Raw genomic sequence first — 24,058 nt, 5'->3', positions numbered from 1 at the left:
TCTCTAACGTACGTTAACAAGTTGATGTTAGTTATCTATGTCAACTTACTGAGTCAGTAATAGTGGTACTGTCATCCTGTTGGATATCGCCGCAATATCATCCGTGACGTGTTAATTTCGTGTCACAAAGACAAAAGTTGCCAAGATCTAATAGTATTAGATGTCTAGATCTAGATGTAGTCTAGATCTATAATATAAATTTTGTGAACCACTGGTAACTTAAAAGTGAAAGGTCTAGACTTCACTTAGTCTATAATTAGACCAGACATTCATGAGGCAAAGGCCTATTTAGTAGATCTATTCTTATTCTATTTTAACGTCAATTCCTACTAACTCGCCACGTGTTATTCCTAAGGCCAAGGACTTCCGGGTTAGTGATTTTTTTTCTCATAAATACCAAACAGCAGACGTGTTTCATTTGCATTCTTGTGCAGACTTCATGAAAATATGTGCAGTATCAAAGAAATATGATGCACATGACAATGCCAGTGTTTTATAGGTGAATGGTTAATACCTTTAAAAGCTGAATGATAATGTAGAGTCTAGGTCTAATTAAGATGTTACAGTCTCTGATAAGAAACAGGTTTGATTGTCATAGACTGTTTCCCAAATGCAGGTACATGTAGTAATATTCAGCTATTTCAATGCAATGCCTTGTTTACAAATACATGTAGATTTATATTCATGTGAATGATAATTCAATTTCTACATGAGACATACCAAGTGCTAAACATAATATCTTGCATCAGTAAAATGTGTAAATGAAGAGACAATTTGAATATGCATCAAATACGAACAGCAGCATTTTTTGACATTCTTTGATCCTGCATAGGCCTACCATTTTGTTTTATGTTAATATAAATAGAGCAAAATAAATTCAACTTCAGTTTTGTTGGCTGATTTTTTTTTTCTTCTCAAAATTAAAGTTGTATCTTGTGCCATGATGTTTGATTTTAATCAAAAGTTCTTAATTTCTTTCTTTTCTTTCAGATGACTGGTGCCATGTAGTAGCGAAGAACTGGACTGTCTCAGAAAAGAAAAGGAAAAGTACAGGGTCGTGTACATCACCAACGGATGTGAATACAATGGTAATGTAGAGTCTAGGTCTAATTAAGATGTTAAAGTCTCTGATAATAAACAAGTTTGATTGTCGTAGACTCTTTCCCAAATGCAATTAGTAATATTCAGCTTTTTCAAAGCAATGCCTTGTTTACAAGGACATGCAGATTTATTCATGTGAATAATAATTTAAATTCTACATGAGACTTACTAAGTGCTAGACATAAGATCTTGCATCATTAAAATATGTAAAAGGCGAGACAATTTGAATATGCATCAAAAACAGCAGTATTTTTTTGACATTCTTTGATCCTGTATACCGTTTTGTTTTATGTTTAATATAAATAGAGCAAAATAATTTCAACTACAGTTTAGTTGGCTGATTTCTTTTTCTCAAAATGAAAGTTGTATCTTGTATCATGATGTTTGATTTTAATTGAAAGTTCTTAATTTCTGTCTTTTCTTTCAGATGACTGATGCCATGCAGTAGCGAAGAGCTGGACTGTTTCAGAGAAGAAGAAAAAAGTACAGCATCGTGCTGATCATCAAGGAATGTGAATACAATGGCTTAGGAAAGAAGACAATCTACAGATAGGATAGAAGGGAGAAATTGGGATGAAGGGCGACAACATAAGGACGGTATATCTACAGTGAAATGTGATTGTAAAGTGGAAACATGAAAGGAGATCCTAAGATTGAAGGTGAAAACAAGGCATTCCATTCTGTGATGTCGTAATTACAATTTTGCTACACTTTAATAACACTACAGAGAGACATTTATATCAAGGAAGGCTTCATGTGGATATGGAATGTTAGATTTTTTTAAGTGTTCATTGGTATATATTTCATGATAATAAATCTTGAAGGTTTTGTGTGGTAATCATAACCTTGTGATAAATCTTGATAGATTTCTAAGTGCACATTGGCAATATATAGATGATGCTGTAATCAGATTAAGTTCTATTCTCCTTTATTCTTTTATTTATTATTTTGTTGTCTTCAACCCACTTTGAATGTGTCACGTATGATTCTTATAAACATGGGAACATGCACTCCATGTAAATGATAGGACTTATAACAAATTGACATAATTATTCAACCATCACTAGACAGTTCTGTTATAAGATGTTCTTTATCTAACTAAAATTGTAAATTATGATACGTGTATGTTCCCATGCAAACTCACAACAAATACAGAAATTTGATTTCTTTTAATAATAATTCATCATGTCTCTAAATTTACAATTAAAGAAAGTGATTGCAATAAGGATGTCAAACATCGTATATTAAAATAATAGATTATTCATTTGTCTCCATCCGTAGTAACGCACGCAACTGCAGTGTGCAGTTTGTAGGCTGCTGTGAAAAAAAAAATCACAGGCAGCCCAAGCAGGATTCGAACCACGACCTCTGGATTACTAGACCAGCGTCATAACCACTAGACCACCGGAGTGCCCTGGCGCTACCTTTACACATGAATAATTAAGTATAGAAGGGCTTGGGGGCGCTTCGAAGTTTACTGCTCTTATTAAATATGTACATGTCATTTGCAACTCAACTAAAGATGATTAAACACACTGAAATTCTTACTTTAAATGATATTCATAATCTGTTTTTTTTTTCTTTAATAGCTTGGGATGTTCACTTTATACACTGTATCGGTCTACATTTCGCCTACAATATGGAATTCTTTACTTCGAGACGTTTGTTTTTAACAAACAAAAAATTAAGAGTCCTTTAAAGGTGCTGTAAAACAGTGGTGTTTGTTTGTTTGTTTGTTTTTTTGGTGGGGGGGGGGGGAGGGGAGTCAAATTAGCCTTGGCCCCTCTCCGCCGTCTTTTTTTTTTTCCTTTAGCTGCATATTTTTTAGTCATCACATGAAAATTCGTCTGCATCCACCCCGTAGTTTTGCTGATGACCTTTCTTTTTAATTATTTTAGCCACACACAATTTTGGCTGAATTTCCCCAACCCTCTTGTGAATTTGCTAGTACATGTACTAAAACACATTCTCAGAATGTGTTTATAGTACTTGTGGATTAAGGATTCACAGGGAGGGGGGGGGGTCGGCCAAAATTTCTCTTTTCTCATATGTAACAAGCCTTCGGGGCGAAAGGCTGATATTATGGGCTTTCTACACACATTTTTAGATGCTAATTATTGGTTAACATGATCATTTATGTTGTGATTAATTTGTTTCCTTATATATGTATGACTTCTATTAGAGACTTAATTGGCTTGGCACTCCTTACATCGACCTATTTTAGACACCCATTTCCCTCTCTCTCTCGTGCTTTTTCTCTACTGTCCTGTGAATAGCGTAACTACATGTACATGCAGTACCTCTTCTCTTTTGTATGATATACATCAAGTTTTTATCTGAGCATATGGGTGTTGCAGCACTCTCAAGCTTCATGCATATGCAGCAACATCTTTGTGTGGTCATATACATACATGTAGTTATGCTTGATATATTAATTTGAGAATGTTATTCTTTCTCTTGTATATGTTCCGTCCGCACTCTATAGATGTAAATGTACGATGTAAGATTTGGTGTGCATGTTCGAACTGTGTTCCTCTTTTTGTGAACACACAAGAACTGATATAATAATGAACTTGAATTACACATATTCTTGAATCTTGATTCCATCTCCATTTGCCATTAGATATGTATTGATTTATGGAGCTCTTCCACAATTGTTATCCTTCCCATTGTCATTACTCATCTCTGAATAATTCAAATTTGATATTCTATTGAGGACCTATGTTTCTTCGATTACATAATGTACCTCTTCAATATATTGCTGCAAAAGGCATAATAAAACATGACCATTATTATATATTTAAAATGAAGCTTGAAATTCTGATAGTGTCGATATTCATGTTTTTTAGGAGTTTATCAGTTTCGAAGAGTGCATGCAGAATGAGTTTATGTTTTTATATGATCAGGTGCAGCTATCATAGAATCTGTTGAGCAGGAAAGAGAAAGATGGAAAATGAGGAATTATGAGTGAATTCGCATGCGAGCCAAATGACAATAATGACACTGATAAAAATTGTGACAAAGTAAATGTCACAAATATGTGGAATAATAAGAAATAAAGAAATTAATATATTATTTCAGAGAAAGAAATAACAGAGTGCATGCATGAGTATGAAAGATGAGTAAATACAAGTAATTATTATTGACTGGCACGTCTTTTTCCCAAGATTTAGCGGTATCCTTCATCTTAGAACAAACATTCATAATTATTATGAAAGAAGTGAACTGAATTTGAATTAAAGATAATGTGAAAAAATGAAAAAGTAAGTTAATTAAGTAAAAAAAAAACAGTAAAAAGTAAAAAATATGAAACACAGTATACCGAATACATGTATTACCAAATGATAGATGTCCAAATGCAAAAGTGTTAAATAATAATATATCCACAAAAAAGGGGGGGCAAAGAAATCTTTGGAACGATCAACCACAGCTATAATAACAATACATGCGTGTACTAAATGAAGATGAAAACAATGACAACACTCTTTTTAGAACAATTAAGAGAAACTGGCTTGTATTATCATCTTAATTATCACTAAATGTATTGTAATCATCACAACAATCATTACATGACAATTAATTTCAATTAATAAGGTTATTGTTGATAAGCAGGTATAGCCCTAATAGTATTTGTATGTAAACACATACGAAAATGAAATAGCGACGGTTCGTAAATACACGCGTATTGCACGTTACCTATTGTACAGGCCCTACAGCGCGGGTCTCACGAACCGGCGTAATACAACTTACGTCGGTTCGTGAGACCCGCGCTTAAGTACATAACCTATGGTGCGCGCAAGAAACGATGGATTTACGAACCGACGCAGTGAGTTTGAAGACAGAAATATCGTAAATTTTTTGAATTCACACTAAAATTACACTATGGATAGGAAGAACAACTTCCACTCTCATCACCCTGTCAAAATGTTCACACACAAGACAGGAAAAGTCATTGAAAACATTGTCTAAAACTTGTGAGATCTTTAAACGCGATTTTCTCAGAACTGCATTTTCGCTCAAAAACGAAATAGCGTCGGTTCGTGAAAACGCCGACGATGTATACCACATAGAATGTTCTCCATTAATCTGGTCCACCTGTGTACATACACATTAAAACAGCCAGGCATACAGTACATCATACATGTACGTGTGCATAACTACTAGTGTGTACATTTGTGACAAGTGGTGTTTGCTACTGAATTTGCGAGTAAATCTTATGTTTCTGCCATTGTTTTGTGTGCAAAAGTCATGCCTCTACAATAATGCCGCAGCTGGTCATATGAAAGAAACGCAATCATAGATTAGTCATTCAATTCATATCAAAGTAATGCTTGGCATTTTCTCTACATCTTTCCTCATTACATATCCAGGGTAACAAAAATGTATAGAAGTTACATAGATTTGAAAAACAGAATGTTTTCCCAGAGCATGAAAACGTTGCTCTCTCAGAATAATGTGGAACACACTAGGTTTACACGAAGGCACATGAAGAGTTGATGCAACATCTCAGAAAATCTTTGATATGATACACAGAGTGTCCTGACTGCAAATACCTGTCATACTCAAGCTTGAGCACTGAAACTTTATTTGTGATCAAGCATGCATGAAAGCTGATAAACGTAGTGTTCATTGTCTTTGCTTGATGTCAAATGTTTTTGAATTGACATTGATTATGTCGTAGATGGGACCTGCCTTTCATTACTATGTTAATGAATTTTCACATAGCCTGCACATCATGTAGCATCTCATTAACACTATATTACAACATAGCACTGTAAAGGCACAAAGTAATGATAATTAAAGAAAACAAGGTAGTAAATTGAACAGTCACACACAAAAAAATCCTCACAGACCTGTGAGCGCAGTGATTTCTCAGAAGTGCACAGCAGTCTTGGCAATCACTGTACCTAAAGAGTTTTCATCTATCATTCTTTTTATAGTGCCAAGTACATCACTTGTAGCAAGGCTCTGTTGTTCCATTTCTGAAGCTGTAGGATTATGGGGGGATAAAAAACAACAGCAAACAAGGTTTACGAAGATAGCATGATTTTTAAGTATATTGCAGGGGCACAAACTCTAAGGGCAATTCCATGGGAATGTGGACATGGCACTAAAATTTCAACTTTATCATATTGCAAAAGAATTACTCATTATGTATTACCCATATATTGAAGTTAAAGAAACTCAAAGAATTATATCAATCGGTCAAATATTTCCCGAGAAACAGCTACAAATGTTGAAGACAATTTTTCAGTCATTCAAATTGCTAAAATGCATGCCTAACTTGATATAATTTTTTTTAATAGAAAAATTCTGCTAGCACTTCAATTAATTTATTTTAAAGAAGCAAATTGGTTCTACTTCAGTCTCCCATGAGGAAATTTTTATGCCACCTTCAAAAAATTCTAATCACCACATGAAAGTTCAGCCCTTGAGCCATGTAACGCGAGTTACCGAAACAAGAAATATTTTTCATTCTGAAGGAAGCAGTGGAGGTAATTTGTTGGGAATCATAATTTTCTAAATTCATCACACCCTGATACTGTAAACACGATGTTGACTTGAATAAACACTGTTATCACATTAAAAAATGTCAATGAAAAGTGTAACACGAGTTACCATGTAACGCGAGTTACCGGCATGTAACGCGAGTTACCAACTATAAACACAAGTTTCCCCCAACATAAGCAAATTTTAGCACTTAATTGAGCTAGATTGTGGTGAAAACAATCAAATGCAGTGCTATACACACTATGCTGGACTGAAACAAGGGAGGGCAGCCTAATAAACTGTGATTAGCGTCAAGGCCACTGATCACATGCCACATTGAAGAGTCTAGCCTCGCTTTCACTGCATACTGTACATGTATCCAGCAGTGAATGAGACCATTAGATATATCTTTTGAATTTCCTGCATCAGTATTACAGAATTTTTATTACAGAATGCTATAAAGCACAGCAAGTGTTGGTTCTAATCCTTGTTCACTGGTCTACTGAAGATGACACCTGTCCGGAGATCAGGAGGTTGTGGGTTCGAATCCTGCTCAAGTATGTATGCCCATGATTTTTTATCATGGCTACTAATAAAACACTGATCAATTCAGTGAGCTTATTAACGTTGATGTAGGGCAATTTGTCAATCAGTTGCAATGAAAACATCTCAATGGAAGAATTTCATGAATTTGAATAATTACGCAGTACCCACTGCATGTTATAAGGATCAGAACCAGCACTTGCTGTCGGGCGAAAGCACGGTGGTCTAGTGGAGATGACACCTGTCCGGTGATCAGGAGGTCGTAAGTTTGAATACTGCTTGAGTATGTACGCCCATGACTTTTTTATCATGGCTACTACTAAAACACTGATCAATTCAGTGCTTATTTACGTCGATGTAGGGTAATAAGCCAGTTCGTATACACTGTAGCTCATGTACACATTGGTACAAATGACCTTTCTTTTTTCTCAGTTGGTTCGGCACTTCACTTGTTTTCAAAAGCAGCATAATGCATTTATAAAGCTTGCATGACATAACAATTTATGGAACTTCTGTTCAAAAAAAGAATGAACTTGCATTTAGATCAGGGGATCAGAATACTCCCATTAGTTTATAATTTAGCAGGAATCCATTTCATTGTTTTGTATTGAATGCAGTAACAGCTTATTTCCGTTTATATTGCAAAATACCATTCTTGCTGTCAGGTGGATGTGCTGGCAAGCATCATTTAGATAAGGATCGCATGAATAATTATCGCATCACAGATGCTTATGTCAGTGAATTTACAAACCAAAATGCCTGTTCGTACAAATGATCTTTTTTTGTTCATGCACAAAGTGGAATTACGAACTGGTCTTTTTGTCAATCAGTTGCAAAGAAATGTACTAGTTTTCACTCCTCACAAAGATAGGATTTGAATTTTTGAAAGATTGTAAGCTGTTTCGTAAACTTGTATATAGGGTTTGATACTTTTATTGTTTTAAAAAGACTTTCAACATTTTTCATCTTTACACTCTGAAACTTACAATGTAATAAAACACCTATATCATCTAGTATATATTCAAACATATTCAAGGTCTCTATGAGGAGTGAAGCTCTTATTAGTCTTAAACACACTCTTCTATTGGGTTTATTAGTAAAATATTTGTTTAACATTTATTCGTTTTACTATCTACACAAATAAGCATCTCTCAGATTATTCAACACAAGATTCAGTGCCATCAGAACAATTGTATGTCATCAATTTGTGTCACCCTGTGTTAGTGGACATAATGTAACGCGAGTTACCGTAACGCGAGTTACCGACATAAAGGCTCCCTACATTTTTCCAGGTCATTGTTACTCAACTTTGATATTGTTAATTTATGAGTCCTAACCCACTATCAATTCAAGGTAGGAAAACTTTTATCAAGATTGTCTAGTATGAGGACACTTTCCAAAAAGAGGTCTTCATAGAATTGACCATGTCCTTTTTGTGTAACGCGAGTTACCGAAATTAAATGATTCAAGAATCCCAACATGTTTGTCCTTTATTTTTCTTTTTGGATTCATTTAGTTGGTGTATGTCTACTTAACCCATGATGAAAAAAGTAACTTGTAGATCCTACCAATTACAAAGATATTGGCACATTATCCCAAAAATGTACCCATTATTTGTAACGCGAGTTACCGTGGAATTGCCCCTAAGTGAACAAATCTTGAAGAAAAACAATCAGTGTCCCTCATTTGATAACATCGTTTGCACAAGTCCAGGAATGACACGCATTGATGACATCCATATGTTCATGGACAATGCATCACTTTTCTCATTTTATACAACAGTAGTGGGCTGGTTGTGCCTGTTGTAGAATTCTTTGCCACAGTTTTTCCTTCTTTTTTTTTGACCGCACAAATTCTTCTTTCCTTTTCTTTGTTTTTTCGGCAAAAAAAAAAATCATCTGGCAATAACAGAAACATCAAATTCCCATAGGTTAACATATTAAGGTTAGATGGGACCCAACATTATTACCTCCCTAAAAATAGAAAGTGTCATATTACTATGTTAATTTTTCATCAATGTTATGGTAATATCACGGTATGTAATAGCAGCTTGTAGTATACTGCTTCTTATACTTCTGCTGGTAACGCTGCAATGATGAAACAGTAATCACAAAAGCTATGTATGCAGCAGCATTATCATCAGTCATAAATTGAATATGAATTTTTCACTTTTTGTGATCTAGATTGCCTTACTCACGTCATGCTATATTAGTTAGGCACACATAACATTTCTAATCTTTACAAGGTAAGATTAACTTGAAGTTTTAAACACCAGTGATTAGCTTGTAGATTTGAATTACAAAACGCTTCCACAGGTCACCTAATCTTTACTATATCGTATTAAACTTTCAAGCAATAGTACCCCATAATGATTAAACCACAGAACTGGAAGAAACACATAACACACATTGCTAGTGTAAAGCAGATAATGTGCAATGGTCCAGTAGTGTACAACATGCACTGGAGGTTGACCCAGAAGCTAAGGGGGAATAGGGTTCTTGGACAGTCATGCTAACTTTCCACTCTATTGACAATCCTGTCCATGTGAGGCTAAACTATGAGTGGAGACCCCCTGCCGCTCATGGATAGAGGGTAAACCCTTAGATGTTTTGTGGTTCATCAACTAACCTTCAAGATTGCTATCTGGTAAACCTTCAAGTGCATCCACACAGTGCTACACTACATACTACATTGTAGCTAGTCGTCAAAGTTTGAAACTTACGCAAATCTTTAGGATTGGAATATACTGTAGTTATGTGAACCTAATTTCTGTAATCTGCAAGCAATGTTCTTTGACTGCAGCTGTCCATTTCTCAAATATTTTGTAAGAAAATTGTATTCAAAGGGAAGTGTGTACACATTCCAATTGAATACTTGTGATTGGTTTTCCACTATGCCAGACAAATCTTCCTACCTGTGCCACCTATGCAAATATGAGTTTTCTGGGCCAGGCCAGCTAGCCATCCACTTGCGCTATGTCCACCAGCAAATTGCAGAGCTTCAGCCCAAGAATAAACGAGGGCCGAGTGAGGCGGCTGGTTCACAGGGGTCTTCTTCTGGAGATCAGGACACCCCGACGGGAGAAGATACGACAACCACAGCAGCAACATCAGCCTCGTCATCACTAGGAGGAGGAGGAGGAGTAGATGCTTGCTTCAGTCCCCGGGAAAAAGATTCCTGTAATTTTGAAGGTCAGACTTCCTTTCTGTTTTCCTGGCAGTTGCGTCCACAGTGTCATGTTGTTGTGGTTCAGTCATGAGAGCCATTGAAAGTGACAGTGAAAGTAATGATATTTAACCCTAATCAGGCCAGGCTTTTTGGCTATGCTAAAACCGGCTATGCTAACCCCCCTCCCCCCCCCCCCCCCCCCCCCCCCGATCTCTCGATTATTTGTGGTGCGATCGCAATGCAAATTAAGCTCAAGATCACATTTTAGCCTAATTAAAAGCATTGAGGGTCTACTTTTTTGTCTGTAAATCTGTTTTAGCATATTCAACAATTGTACATCACAAAATCTTCCAAAACTCATTTCAATTCTTATGTATTCCGTTATTTTCAGAATTTCTTATGTATTTCATTGTTTTTCATCTTTTTTTTAATTGGAAATTGTCACTGACCACTTTTCTACCATAATTTGCATAAAATCAATCAATGAAAATGATTGATTGTAAAATAATCAGTTTTTTATGACTTTCATGACAGAGCACTGTTTTCCATAGGAAATGTACACAAAATCACAGAATTGTGCCTGTTTTGGGGCGATATGCCGTTACAAAAATGGGCATGGCTTCGAAAAAGTATGCGCGGACGTTGCAAATTTGGTCTCAAAAGTTGCGCGAGACTTGAACGAAGAAAGTCAAGAAGCCTCGCGACGAGGCCTTCTCGTGTTACAGAATTATAGCGCGAAACGTCAAGGGGGGGGGGCGGATTCCACCCCCCCAGCCCCTTAAGGATTAAACAAGGAGATGTGTAATGACTGTAAATAGACAACTGGCTTTTTAGCTCACCTGAGCCAAAGGCTCAAGTGAGCTATTGCGATCGCCCTTCGTCCGGCGTCCGTCGTGCGTAAACTTTTTACATTTTCATCTTCTTCTTGAAAACCCCAAGACCGATTTTCATCAAACTTGGCAGGTAGCATCCCTAGGGGTTTAGGAACTCACTTTGTTAAAATGGGCACCATGCCCCACCCAGGGGGCCCCCAAGGGGGCCCAAACCCCCCCAAAATTAAGGAATCTGTAAAAATCTTCTTCTCTAGAACCAGAAGTGATAGAGCTAAGTTAATACTATGAGTTAGTACATTGATGACTATAGTTTCAAGTTTGTTCATGGCAGAATCAGGGGTGCCCCCCTTGGGACCCAGGGGAGGGGGGTGGGGAGGGGTCCTAATGGGGCCTAAATTGTACATTTTCATCTTCTTCTTGAGAACCCCATGACCCATTTTCACCAAACTTGGCAGGTAGCATCCCTAGGGGGTTAGGATCTCATTTTGTTAAAATGGGCACCATGCCCCACCCAGGGGGCCCCCAGGGGGCCCAAACCCCCCCCCCCCCAAAAAAAAATGAAGGAATCTTTAAAAATCTTCTCTAAGATAAGCTAAGATAATACTATGAGTATCCAGGTCCAAATGGGGGCCTGAATTGTACATTTTCATCTTCTTCCTGAAAACCTCATGATGGATTTTCATCAAACTTGGCAGGTAGCATCCCTAGGAGGTCAGGATCTCAATTTATCAAAGTGGGCACCATCCCCCACCCAGTGGGCCCCAGGGGGCCCAAACCCCCCCAAAATGAAGGAATCTTTAAAAATCTTCTCTAAGATAAGCTAAGATAATACTATTAGTGAGTACATTAATGACTGTAGTTTCAAGTTTGTTCATAGCAGATCCAGGGGTGCCCCTCTTGGGGGCAGGGGGGGGGGGGGGGGTTGGGAAGGTCCAAATGGGGGCCTGAATTGTACATTTTCATCTTCTTCCTGAAACCCTCATGATGGATTTTCGTCAAACTTGGCAGGTAGCATCCCTAGGGGGTCAGGATCTCAATTTATCAAAGTGGGTACCATGCCCCACCCAGTGGGCCCCAGGGGGCCCCAATGCCCCCAAATTAAGGAATCTTTAAAAATTTTGGCCCTTATTGTACATTTTCATGTTCTACTTGAGAATGCCTGGTCAAATTTTAGTAAAGCTGTGAATAATTTAGATTAGTGACTGCGTGAAAGGTGAACTTGCGATGCTCAGGTGAGCGCTAGACCCGCGGGTCTCTTGTTAACTTTTCCTGAAATTTGCTGTTATAAAACCCTAGTTGCACAAGACTCACAATATTAGTCATGTACATGGTAAACTTCTTCTTGATGTTAAGCTTTCACCTGTAAAATGTGCTTGTATCTGGTTAGGCTATTGTTATGTATGCCATATGATATGGCATACCGCTAGGCCTGTTGTACTTGTGCATAGCAATGGCAAAATCATAACAGTTTTCTTTTGTGTGATAAGTTTGCAATTTTTTCTTTGAGATATGAATGTAAGTCTGTGCTTCTGTGCATAACCTGTAATGATTTATCATTCGGCACTATGAATCATAATATATTGCTATAAGTTGTCCCACTATGGTATACGTGGGAAGGCCTTGGAGTGGTTCAGGAGTTATCTAACTGATCGTAAACAATATGTTTCAATAAACAATTATAACTCTGATATGAGAGAACTAATGTGTGGCGTGCCACAAGGTAGTTTATTGGGGCCGTTGTTGTTTATTGTTTATATTAATGATTTATGTGCTTCCTCCCAAGTGTTATCATTCATACTTTTCGCCGATGACTCAAATGTGTTTTATTCACATGAAGATCCAAATATTCTTGTGCACACAGTAAATGCGGAGTTACAAAATTTACGAAATTGGATACGAGCTAATAAGCTGTCCCTGAATATCAATAAAACCAAGTATATGTTTTTTAGTAACACTTTAGATAATTTGAATATGGATATTTATTTTGATGATACTGTTTTAGAAAGTGTTTCATATATAAAATTTCTTGGAATCACAGTAGATAATAAACTTTCTTGGAAATTTCATGTAGATTATGTTTGTAAAATTATTTCACGCAATATAGGCATCATTAACAGGTTCAAATTGTTTCTTCCCCAACATTCATTATTCATACTGTATTCATCTTTGATATTACCTTATTTAGATTACGGAATCTTGGCATGGGGAAACACGCATCAAACATTATTAGATAGGGTTTTATTGTTACAAAAGAAGGCACTTCGAATCATTTGTAATGCCGCTCCTTGCTCTCATACAGCTTCTTTGTTTTCTGAAAATAAGATTTTGAAAGTTAAGGATTTGTTTTTACAGTTGAACCTCTATTATCCGGCCTCCCTTTATCCGGATCTATCTATTATCCGGACGCAATCTCGCCGTGATTTTTTTTTATAATTACGGGAAGAAAGGGGGATTCCCAACTCCTTGAGAACTCCTACCCAAACACACATGAATTACATATTACTTCCAATATGATTAACATACATTGCATCAAATTTCCTTCCAAATTGCGTACCTTCAGACATTTCAACATCCCGAAACATCCCCAAATACAAATGAAAAGGTTGCAGTATACACATTACTACATGATAGCACTAGCACTAACGCTAGCACCGAACTTGAAATCACCCAATGGGCTACATCAGTACATGTACATAAAGCATTGAGTCTCCCGTATCCGGCCAAATCCCTTATCCGGATGAGCCCGGGTCCCGACTTGTCCGGATACGAGAGGTTCAACTGTATTTCATTTAGGACAATTTATGTATAGTTATAATAATAACTGTCTTCCGCTTATATTTATACCCCCGCCAAACGAAGTTTGAAGGGGGTATATAGGAATCAGCGGACGGTCCATTGCAAATCTTGCGTCGCGAACTACTTCCTCAGTTTTCAACCGATTCCCATAAAACTTGGCACAGATGTGTGCCTTGGGTTGTAGATGTGCAAGACGTATTTTTTGACAGTACCCAAAAGTACGTTGCCATGGTAACGGCATATTATGGGCAAAAATAGGTACAAATCTTGCGTCGCGAACTCCTCCCACAGTTTTTGATCAATTTTTATGAAATTAGGTACAGATGTTCATCTTCATATGTTAATGTGCAAGACACATATTTCCGCAGTGGCAAAAAGTGCGTTGCGATGGTAACGGCATGCTATTGGTAAAATATAGGGCAAAATGCTTCATGGCAAAACTGCTTCATCATATTGAATGTTTGTCTTAGGATATAGGTCAGCTTGACACATTTCTTGACAGTGACAAAAAGTATGTTGCCATGGTAACAGCTCACATATTATGAGCCAAAATGATGGAAAATTTTGTGTTGCAAACTACTTCCTCAGTTTTTGCCCAATTTCCATGAAACTTGGTACAGATGTGTGCCTTTGGTTGTAGATGTGCAAGACGCATTTTTCGACAGTACCCGAAAGTACGTTGCCATGGTAACGGCATATTAATGGCAGAAGATCAAGGAAAGATCTTGCGGATTTAACTACTTCCTCAGTTTTTTGACCAAAGCTTATGAAATGTTGTTTGGCGGGGGTATAACCAGTCGCTGTAGCGACATTTCTAGTTGATTCTATGTTTCCTCGTAACCTGACATACCATTAGTTACCCAACAAGACAGTCTAATGAATTTCATTTGCCCCTGCTTAGAACTGTGTTAGCTCAGCAGACATTTATATATACAGGCCCAAGATTCTGGAACTCCCTTAGTCCAGACATAAAAAATGCTCCTTCTTTGTTTTCATTTAAAAAAAGATTGAAATCATTCCTTCTTAAGTCTTATAATGTAACAGAAAGAAATTAATTTTGTTTGTTTATCTTTTTCAGTAAGTAAGTTTTGTAAACACCAGGATGCTATTGATTTTTCATAGGCTGGTTAGGTCGCGTCTTTGCGGAATTCCGCATCGCATCCCCTGTTTTTCCTATTGCAAACTTACATGCCTTCACAGAACAGATAATGTGTTCTGCTATCAGCAATTCCATACAATGATATATAATCACTTTCTCGTCGCTTTCAACGCTCTACACTTCTAATATGGCTAATAGTCTCTGTTGGTTTGATCTTGAATGTACCGATTGATCTAGGCTTTTTGTTCTTAGTTGTCTCGTCTCTTTACTTGTATTTCTGCTTCTTCCCTTTCCCTTTTTCCACTTCTTTTTTCATCCCGCACACTTGTAGTTAAGTTTTCACCTTTTTTTTTCTTCCTGTGAGGTGCCCATGTTGTACAAGCATAGTCTTTTGAGTGGGTACCTCCACTTTTTTTCGCAGAATGTATAAATATGTCTGTATGCATAGGCCTAATTTTGTAATGATTATTGACAAATGTTATTCTTTGCTATCTATGTATCATTCCTTCAAACGCATGTCGAATCTATATTTTTTGTACATTCTGTTGAAAGAAGTGAAAATAAAACCTTTGAATTGAATTGAATTAGATTTTAGAGTTTATCTTGTGAAATGTAATATCTTCATCAGTGATGTGTTTACTCACAAAACAAATTGAATTGGCATTTATCCACCGATATGCACAAAGTATCAGATCTAGTCTGTAGTAACAATCTTCTTTAGCTTTGAGATTGTGAGGGATAATGAAAGTCATTCAGGTGCCTTGTTTTAGCAAGTCTTGGCTAGTTTTACTGTGAGGGATGTGTCAATGAGTACCAAAGTATGAAATAGGTCAAGCCTCTTCCTGATCTGATGTGATTTCATGTGACATTGCAAGCAAGACCTATAGTGTGTGAGAGAGAAGACAGTGTCTTCTCTCTTTTTATATGAGTTGTCAAGTATTGGATGTACAGTTCTACACTTTGCAAGGCTATTGCAAAGTAAGGGCTTCATCTTCCATTGCTGGTGTAACACTCAATATATTTTTGCCCGGATTAGACATGTTATTGTTAGTAGCTCTTAAAGAGATGGTATAGTTTTGGTTGAGACCTGGCTTCAGGTTTCTGACTTTTTATGGTAAGGTAATAAAAAACCTCTCATGGAATATGAAAGAGCTTGTAATTCCATTAAGGAATTCAATGTTTATTCTATAAAAATTGGTTTTGAAATGGCTGAGATACCCAAAACGAGCAATGCTAATAATAGGTGTGACCCACCTTTTAACATGATCGCTTTGTTTTACTTTGTGTTTAGAAATCTCAGCCATTTCAAAACAGATTTTCATCAATAAACTTTCCTGTTAGAATTCCTGTTAGAATGGTATGCTCTGTAATATTTCATAAGTGGTTTCTCAGTATCTTGCCAAACATTAAAAGCTCAAACCTCATCCCAACCAATACTATACCATCCCTTTATGCAGATTGGCTTGTGGTGATGGAAGCTCATTTTAACTTTTTGTGATATCAGATCATGTGACATACAATCAGCAGCAGCTGGCAAGACGACGAACATACATCCAGTCCAGCATGCCTGATGACCGGTACATCTGTAAGTTCCAGTTTATTCATGTCAAATGCTACTTATTATATTGTTCCTCAGCATTGTGAATTCTTTTTGCTTTGTTTATATGTTGAAAGTTTAAATCCAATGGCTATACTGTTATTTATATCTATTTGACTGTTTGACTGATACTAGTATGTGGTTATATTATCTTGTGTCACTATTGGTTGGCTTATGATCAGGCAAGATCTGCTGTCTTTTTGCTAATGATATCTTATGACAGTTGTGATTATGTTTTCATGGTCAAATGTGCATTTACATTGTTGTGACAAGAAATAATGCAAAACATGATATAAACAACAAAGCATAATGATTTGGAGTGTCTTTTTGTTGTCATTTCACTCCAGATTGTGAGGAATGTAAAGAACGTTATGAGGGGGAGTGCCCCCTGCACCCTTTCACCATCATAGAGGACAAACGAGTACCAGCAGAATGTGACAATAGGGCACGCCTCACCCTGCCTGATTTTCTCTCTATTGCCACCTCTAGCATAGAGGGGGTTGGAGAAGGGGTGTGGGCAGAGAAGTTCATCCCTAAAGGTGTGCGATTTGGACCATATGCTGGTGAAATTGTTGGAAATGATGCTGGCTACAGGAGTGGCTATGCTTGGGAGGTAAGTGTGTGAGCAAATCACCAGAAGTTTTCAGTGCATTTTGGAGTGACTGACTATATCTGACGTTGCACTGAATGTTTTCAAACTGACAATACATAGAAGCTTCTCTATCTCATTATCATGATGTTTGTTTGTTTGTTTGTTTGTTTTTTCTCTACAAGAGACATGGAATCATAATGTGCTAACTGCTAATACAAATGTATCAAACACTCTTTGATTTCACATGCTTAGCATAATGTGTGCAGGCTTCAAAGTGATAAACCTATCGGTAGTAATACTATGTGCATATTGTAGAACGTGTTAGGAGACTTTTTTGCAGAGGTGCATGACTGTTTTGAACTGAGTTGTGATGAAGCTTTGTCATGAATCTAATATTCCTGCAATGTCCGTGACATTATCAAGGGTAAAGGATTTAAGCTGAATTTTCTGTAATTGGATTTTCAAAATGCCTGTGTTGATATTGGTTTAGATGCTGATGATCTTACCTTTGCCTGACTTGAGTCATACTGAGGGTCATCTGTTTTGAACCTAGTCTTGTTTGGAGCTTTGAACCTACCCAGATTGGGGTGTAAATTTGTGTGTAGATATTGCTCATTAATATTGGAATATTTTGTCTCACCTTACATCAGCTGGTGTCAAAATGAAGGCAGTGAATGGAATAATTTGTAGATACCCTTGCTGCATGTGTCATGCTGTCTGGAATATCATATGAAGCTTGTCACAGCCAGATCTAAGATGGAGCCTATCCTACTATTTACTAGATTTGTGTGCAGGGCAGAGTGTTACACTGCATCGATGGCAAGGATGAACGCAAGGGCAACTGGCTGCGCTATGTCAATTGCGCCCGCAGCGAATCTGAGCAGAATCTTGTGGCCTTCCAATACCTTGGTCAGATCTACTACCACTCCTGCAAGGCCATTGAGCCAGGAACTGAACTCCTGGTATACTATGGCGAAGAGTTTGCAAAGAAGCTTGATGTCATATCTGAGCTTACCAGCCTCATGTTTGATTCCAGTGAGTATTCTGCTTATCATTTTTTTTTTAATGTAGATGATGCTAAGGGAGGGGGGGATATACTTCTGAGATGTTTTTGTTTTTGCTCAAATTTAGATTTAGTCATCAGTTGACTGCATTCAAATTAAATCAGTACCAATTGAACAACATGTCATATTCATGGTATCTGTTTAGATATTGATTATGGGGAGGATGAATACAGTGTATTATGATAATTGTAGACACATGTTAATGTACAATTGGAATGCTGGTCCCAAAATGATTGCATTGTTCTGGGAGGTGATCAGAGTAGATTAGTTGGTACTGCAGCCCCCACACAGTGGCTAGAAGTATCCACATTCTGTAGCAGTGCACTATGGCAATGCACAATGCACTAAAGGTAGAAGTATTCTGTGGGAATAATGCAGATTTTATGTTCACCTTGTGCAACAGATACAACCCATATTCTGGGTTTCAAGTTAAGAACAATAAGGAAGTGCTTTGTCTACTGTAGTGATTGCATTTTTAGCTCACCTGAGCCAAAGGCTCAAGTGAGCTATTGCGATCGCCCTTCGTCCGGCGTCCGTCGTGCGTCGTCCGTCGTCCGTCGTCCGTCGTCCGTCGTGCGTCGTGCGTAAACTTTTTACATTTTCATCTTCTTCTTGAAAACCCCATGACCGATTTTCATCAAACTTGGCAGGTAGCATCCCTAGGGGGTTAGGAACTCAATTTGTTAAAATGGGCACCATGCCCCACCCAGGGGGCCCCCAGGGGGGCCCAAACCCCCCCAAAATTAAGGAATCTGTAAAAATCTTCTTCTCTAGAACCAGAAGTGATAGAGCGAAGTTAATACTATGAGTTAGTACATTGATGACTGTAGTTTCAAGTTTGTTCATGGCAGAATCAGGGGTGCCCCCCTTGGGACCCAGGGGAGGGGGGTGGGGAAGGGTTCTAATGGGGCCTAAATTGTACATTTTCATCTTCTTCTTGAGAACTCCATGACCCATTTTCACCAAACTTGGCAGGTAGCATCCCTAGGGGGTTAGGAACTCCATTTGTTAAAATGGGCACTATGACCCACCCAGGGGGCCCCCAGGGGGCCCAAACCCCCCAAAATTAAGGAATCCGCAAAAACCTTCTTCTCTAGAACCAGAAGTGATAGAGCTAGGTTAATACTATGAGTTAGCACATTGATGACTGTAGTTTCAAGTTTGTTCATGGCAGAATCGGGGGTGCCCCCCTTGGGACCCAGGGGGGGGGGGGGGGGGGTGAGGAGGGGTCCTAATGGGGCCTAAATTGTACATTTTTATCTTCTTCTTGAGAACCCCATGACCCATTTTCACCAAACTTGGCAGGTAGCATTCCTAGGGGGTTAGGTTCTCAATTTGTTAAAATGGGCACCATGCCCCGCCCAGGGGGCCCCCAAGGGGGCCCAAACCCCCCAAATGAAGGAATCTTTAAAAATCTTCTCTAGAATCAGAAGTTATAGAGCTGAGATAATACTATGAGTGAGTACATTAATGACTGTAGTTTCAAGTTTGTTCATAGGAGATCCAGGGGTGCCCCTCTTGGGGGTAGGGGGGAGGGGGGTGGTTGGAAGGGTCCAAATGGGGGCCTGAATTGTACATTTTCATCTTCTTCCTGAAAACCTCATGATGGATTTTTGTCAAACTTGGCAGGTAGCATCCCTAGGTGGTCAGGATCTCAATTTATCAAACTGGGCACCATGCCCCACCCAGAGGGCCCCAGGGGGCCCCAATTCCCCCAAATTAAGGAATCTTGAAAAAATTGGGCCCTTATTGTACATTTTCATCTTCCACTTGAGAATGCCTCGTCAAATTTTGGTAGAGCTGTGAATAATTTAGATTAGTGACTGCGTGAAAGGTGAACTTGCGATACTCAGGTGAGCGCTAGACCCGCGGGTCTCTTGTTAGTTACACCTTGTTAAGCCTGACATTGGACTTATTGGAGTAGACAACATGAGGAGGAAATACTGAACACACTGTAAAAGTACAATTTCGTCTTATGTCCCATTGACAAGAGTGTATTTATTACTATGCTACTTGTCAATGTTGTGAAAAACATGATTCTCATGTACAGAATGTGAAGATGAAGCAATGTAGGTATGTCCCATATACTCCTTACCACTGTTACCTATATGTAATTAACGTACAGCGGTAATATCAGATGCACAAACAAAGCACAAACAGAAATTGTGTTCTCAGCAGTGTGAAGTAGGTATGTTCTGTGATGGAATAAGATGGGAACTTAGTTGATGTTATACATGGGGTGGGGTGAACTGTTTTAATTTGTTCCTTTTATGTCCCCATTCCCCTTGCCTGTTATTAGAGTCCAGCACCTACAAGTGTGAGTTCTGTGGAAGAATGTACACCATTGCTATCTACTTAGCCCGCCATCTGCGATATTCCCACAACAAGGTTATCAAGTCCTCCTCGGCTGTTCACCAAGCTGTAAAGAGTATCGACAGAGAGAGCATAGCTGCTATGGTGGCTGAGAGTTGTCAGAGATCCACACCAGAGCCTACAGAGAGAGAGAGTTCTACCAAAGAAAATGGAGAAAGCCATAGTCAGTATCCAAGCTTTGAGCAAAGATCTAGTCACACAAATGAGAGTCAAGGTTCCAATGTCTTTGATACCCAATGCCATAGGCTATCACAAGGTGAGGGCTTCATCTTGAGTAGTGGTGAACCAATGCTAGACCTGGGTTTGACAGGGTCACAAGAATTAAGGCGAGATGATGTAGGTGATGGTAGGAATCCTGGGGAGGATAGACAAGGGGAGAATGAAGGGAAGGAGTATGAGTGTGGAGTGTGTGGGCAGCAGTTTGCCTTAGAGCTTGTATACAATGCCCATATGATAACACACAGTGTTGTAGATGGTCACAGGTGTGACATGTGTGGTGATCTATTCCCCACCAGAGAAGACCTTGATGCACATGCATGCATCCAAGGGGGAAGGGTGGAAGAGAATGGAAACAGCCAGGCTTCAGAGGACAAACACAAACCCTTCCAATGCAGTGTGTGTGCCAAACGTTTTGGTCAGAAGGAATACCTCCGAACCCACATGCGAATCCATACAGGGGAGAAACCCTATCATTGCCGGTTTTGTGACAAAGCGTTTGCACAAGGCAGCGCACGCAATACACATGAGAGGACCCACACCAAGATGAGGCCATTTGTGTGCGACGTGCCTTCATGCGGGATGCGTTTCCGTGACGGCAGCCACCTTCGCACCCACAAACGCATTCACATGGATGCCAAACCTTTCCAGTGCCGCTTTTGTGGCAAGTGTTTCCTCTTTGCCAGTCAGCTCACACAACACGAGCTCACCCACAGCACTCTGAAACCGTATGTTTGTGGGGTGTGCAACCGTGGCTTCAATCAGAAAGCATACCTTCGTGTTCATGAGCGCCTTCACACAGGGGAGCGGCCTTATGCATGCAGGATGTGTGGCAAGCGATTCAATCAAATGACATCCAGAAATGTTCATGAGCAGAAGCATGGAAATTGGGGCATGTACAACTGTCACAAGTGTGGCTTGAGCTTTAAGAGAAGCCGAGATCTCCTGGGGCATGAGTGTTTTGGGGTGACCATGCTTAATGGTACTCCTCCCCCTATGCCACAACCTGTACAGACGGCTCAGCCGTTACAGCGCCAGATTTTCCCCTGTAAGCAGTGCCCACTGCTCTTTGCTTCCTCATCTGAGTTACACAAACATCAAAAGACTCATGTATTGCGCCCTTTTTCTTGCAACATATGCAGCAAGCGCTTCACACACAGAAGCTACCTTGAGATCCATGTCCGTATCCATACAGGTGAGAAACCTTACTCCTGTAAGTATTGTGGCAAGACATTCAGCCAAACAAGCTCCAGAAATGCTCATGAGCGAATTCATGAGCGTATCAAGGCAGCCAAACAGGCAGAACAAAGTGCCACCGAGCAACAGGAAGCTGTACGGAAAACAAATGAAAATGTTGCCATGCCCAATCTTCCAATGCAGCCAGCAATACAGACTTGTCGCTTCTGCAATAAGACTTTCACTGATGTAGCACTCCTTATTAGCCATGAGCAGTCCCATATGCGCCCCCGAGATCACATTTGTGGTTTCTGTGGCAAGGCATTCAGCAAGGGGCGCTACCTCCAAATTCATGAGCGAACTCACACAGGTGAGAAGCCATATCAATGCCGCTACTGCACAAAGCGTTTCACACAAGGCAGCTCCCGCAATGTGCATGAACGAATTCATGTCAGGAATGGTGACTATAAGATGAGTCCTTTGTCTCCAATGAACCAACTCCCTCCACCAAGCCCAACACATGTTCCACTTCAACAGACCATTCCCCCATTCAGTGCACAGAGCCAACAGCAGGGGAACCAGTCAGTAGCACAGACATTCAACTGCCGCTACTGTGGTTTGCAATTCACCGATGCTGCATCGGTTGAGCATCACGAGAAAGTGCATGGCATTCGCCCCTTCATATGCAACATTTGTGGCAGGACGTTCACTCAGAGTCGCTACCTGCAGATCCACGTTCGCACCCATGTAGGTGAGCAGCCCTACCCCTGCCGCTTTTGCAACAAGCGCTTTTCTCAGTGCAGTGCCAGAAATATGCATGAGCGTGTCCACACTGAATTCAGGCCCCATGAGTGCCCCATCTGTGGAAAGAGCTTTATTGTGAACAGTGCCTTGCAAAAGCATCTGCAGAAGCACCAGTTCATGGCCAACATTCAGATTCCTGGCAACACACCCACCACCCAACACAGTCTGATATCCCTCTAGTGGCAGTCCTTACCACCAAAATGAACACCCACCATGTCATTTGGTGGATTTACAACTCTGTGCACACTTACACAGCTATGAATGCCAAATCTTACCAATGTCAATTTGATTTTACAGGGATTGTGTCATACAGAGAAGACTCTTTTTTAGTACATATCAGTTGTGCATAATCACTATGATGTGATTTTTATAGGGTGGTTTTTTTTTTTCTTTGTCAAACTGAAAAGAAAGCCTTCATTTGACTTTCAAAAAGGGTCATTGAAAACAATGTTAAGATCATTCCAACTGCCATCTCACCAGCACATACCTGTTTTTCCACTTTATTTTTGACTGGAGAAAGAATGGGAGTGTTGTAGAAATTCCACAGTGCCAAACTATAGTGTCATGTAACAGGATTGACTGGACACAATTCTCATCCAGTTAAGCCATTCTTTGTCTACCAAAATTGTGAACAAGAAATTGAGATGACTCCATGCTCTGTAATATGGTCAAATTTGGCCTGCTGCAAGAAGTGTCATGCTGAGTTGTGAATCCACTAAATAGAACCTGCAATTTTCACTTCAGAGTCATAGGATTTTGAAATGGAAATGGATGTTGGTGTTGTTTGAAAAGCATGTAATGCTTGTAACAGAGTTTGTAGCATGCTGTTAAGAAATTCTTGCAGCCATTGCTTCATAGACATTGAAACAGAAAATCACATAAACCTTGAATTGTCTATAGGTTTTATGATCTCTGGATTATTATATTAGGAAGAATGCTTTGGAAATTCTGAAGTAATTCTGGTTTATGTATTCTTGTCCAGAACAAGAAACAGATTCTTGCCATATTATGAAACTTGGGAGAGGGAAATGAAATTGCATGAAGTGTTGATATTACAGTTGAGAGAGAGAGAAAGAGAGAAGAAGCTCAGAGAAGAATAAACTTAGACTTAGATAAATTGAATGGTATTACCATGTAATTGGGGGAGAGAGGGAGAGAGAGAGAGAGAGAGAATGGAAGAAATGCAGGCACAATCAAGCATGCTAT

The 24,058-nt window shown here is 39.1% G+C and overlaps 1 protein-coding gene across 1 annotated transcript; it reads left to right on the top strand.

Annotated features, from left to right (window-relative positions):
- The first annotated feature begins 9,612 nt into the window (after positions 1-9,612).
- LOC139742218 (uncharacterized) lies at positions 9,613-23,222 on the top strand. The gene is made up of 5 exons (XM_071652794.1): positions 9,613-10,325; positions 16,535-16,615; positions 16,975-17,240; positions 18,002-18,254; positions 20,583-23,222. The coding sequence occupies exons 1-5, from the start codon at positions 9,920-9,922 to the stop codon at positions 23,030-23,032; spliced, it is 3,456 nt and encodes a 1,151-aa protein (XP_071508895.1). The 5' UTR covers positions 9,613-9,919; the 3' UTR covers positions 23,033-23,222.
- The last annotated feature ends 836 nt before the right edge of the window (positions 23,223-24,058 follow it).

Source organism: Diadema antillarum, unplaced genomic scaffold, assembly GCF_040938485.1.
Source record: "Diadema antillarum isolate AM-2024a unplaced genomic scaffold, OU_Dant_1.0 seq00000987_RagTag, whole genome shotgun sequence".
In the NCBI taxonomy this organism is placed as follows: domain Eukaryota; kingdom Metazoa; phylum Echinodermata; class Echinoidea; order Diadematoida; family Diadematidae; genus Diadema; species Diadema antillarum.
Note: the sequence above shows the minus strand (reverse complement) of the source record. Positions and strands in the feature narration are given on the sequence as shown.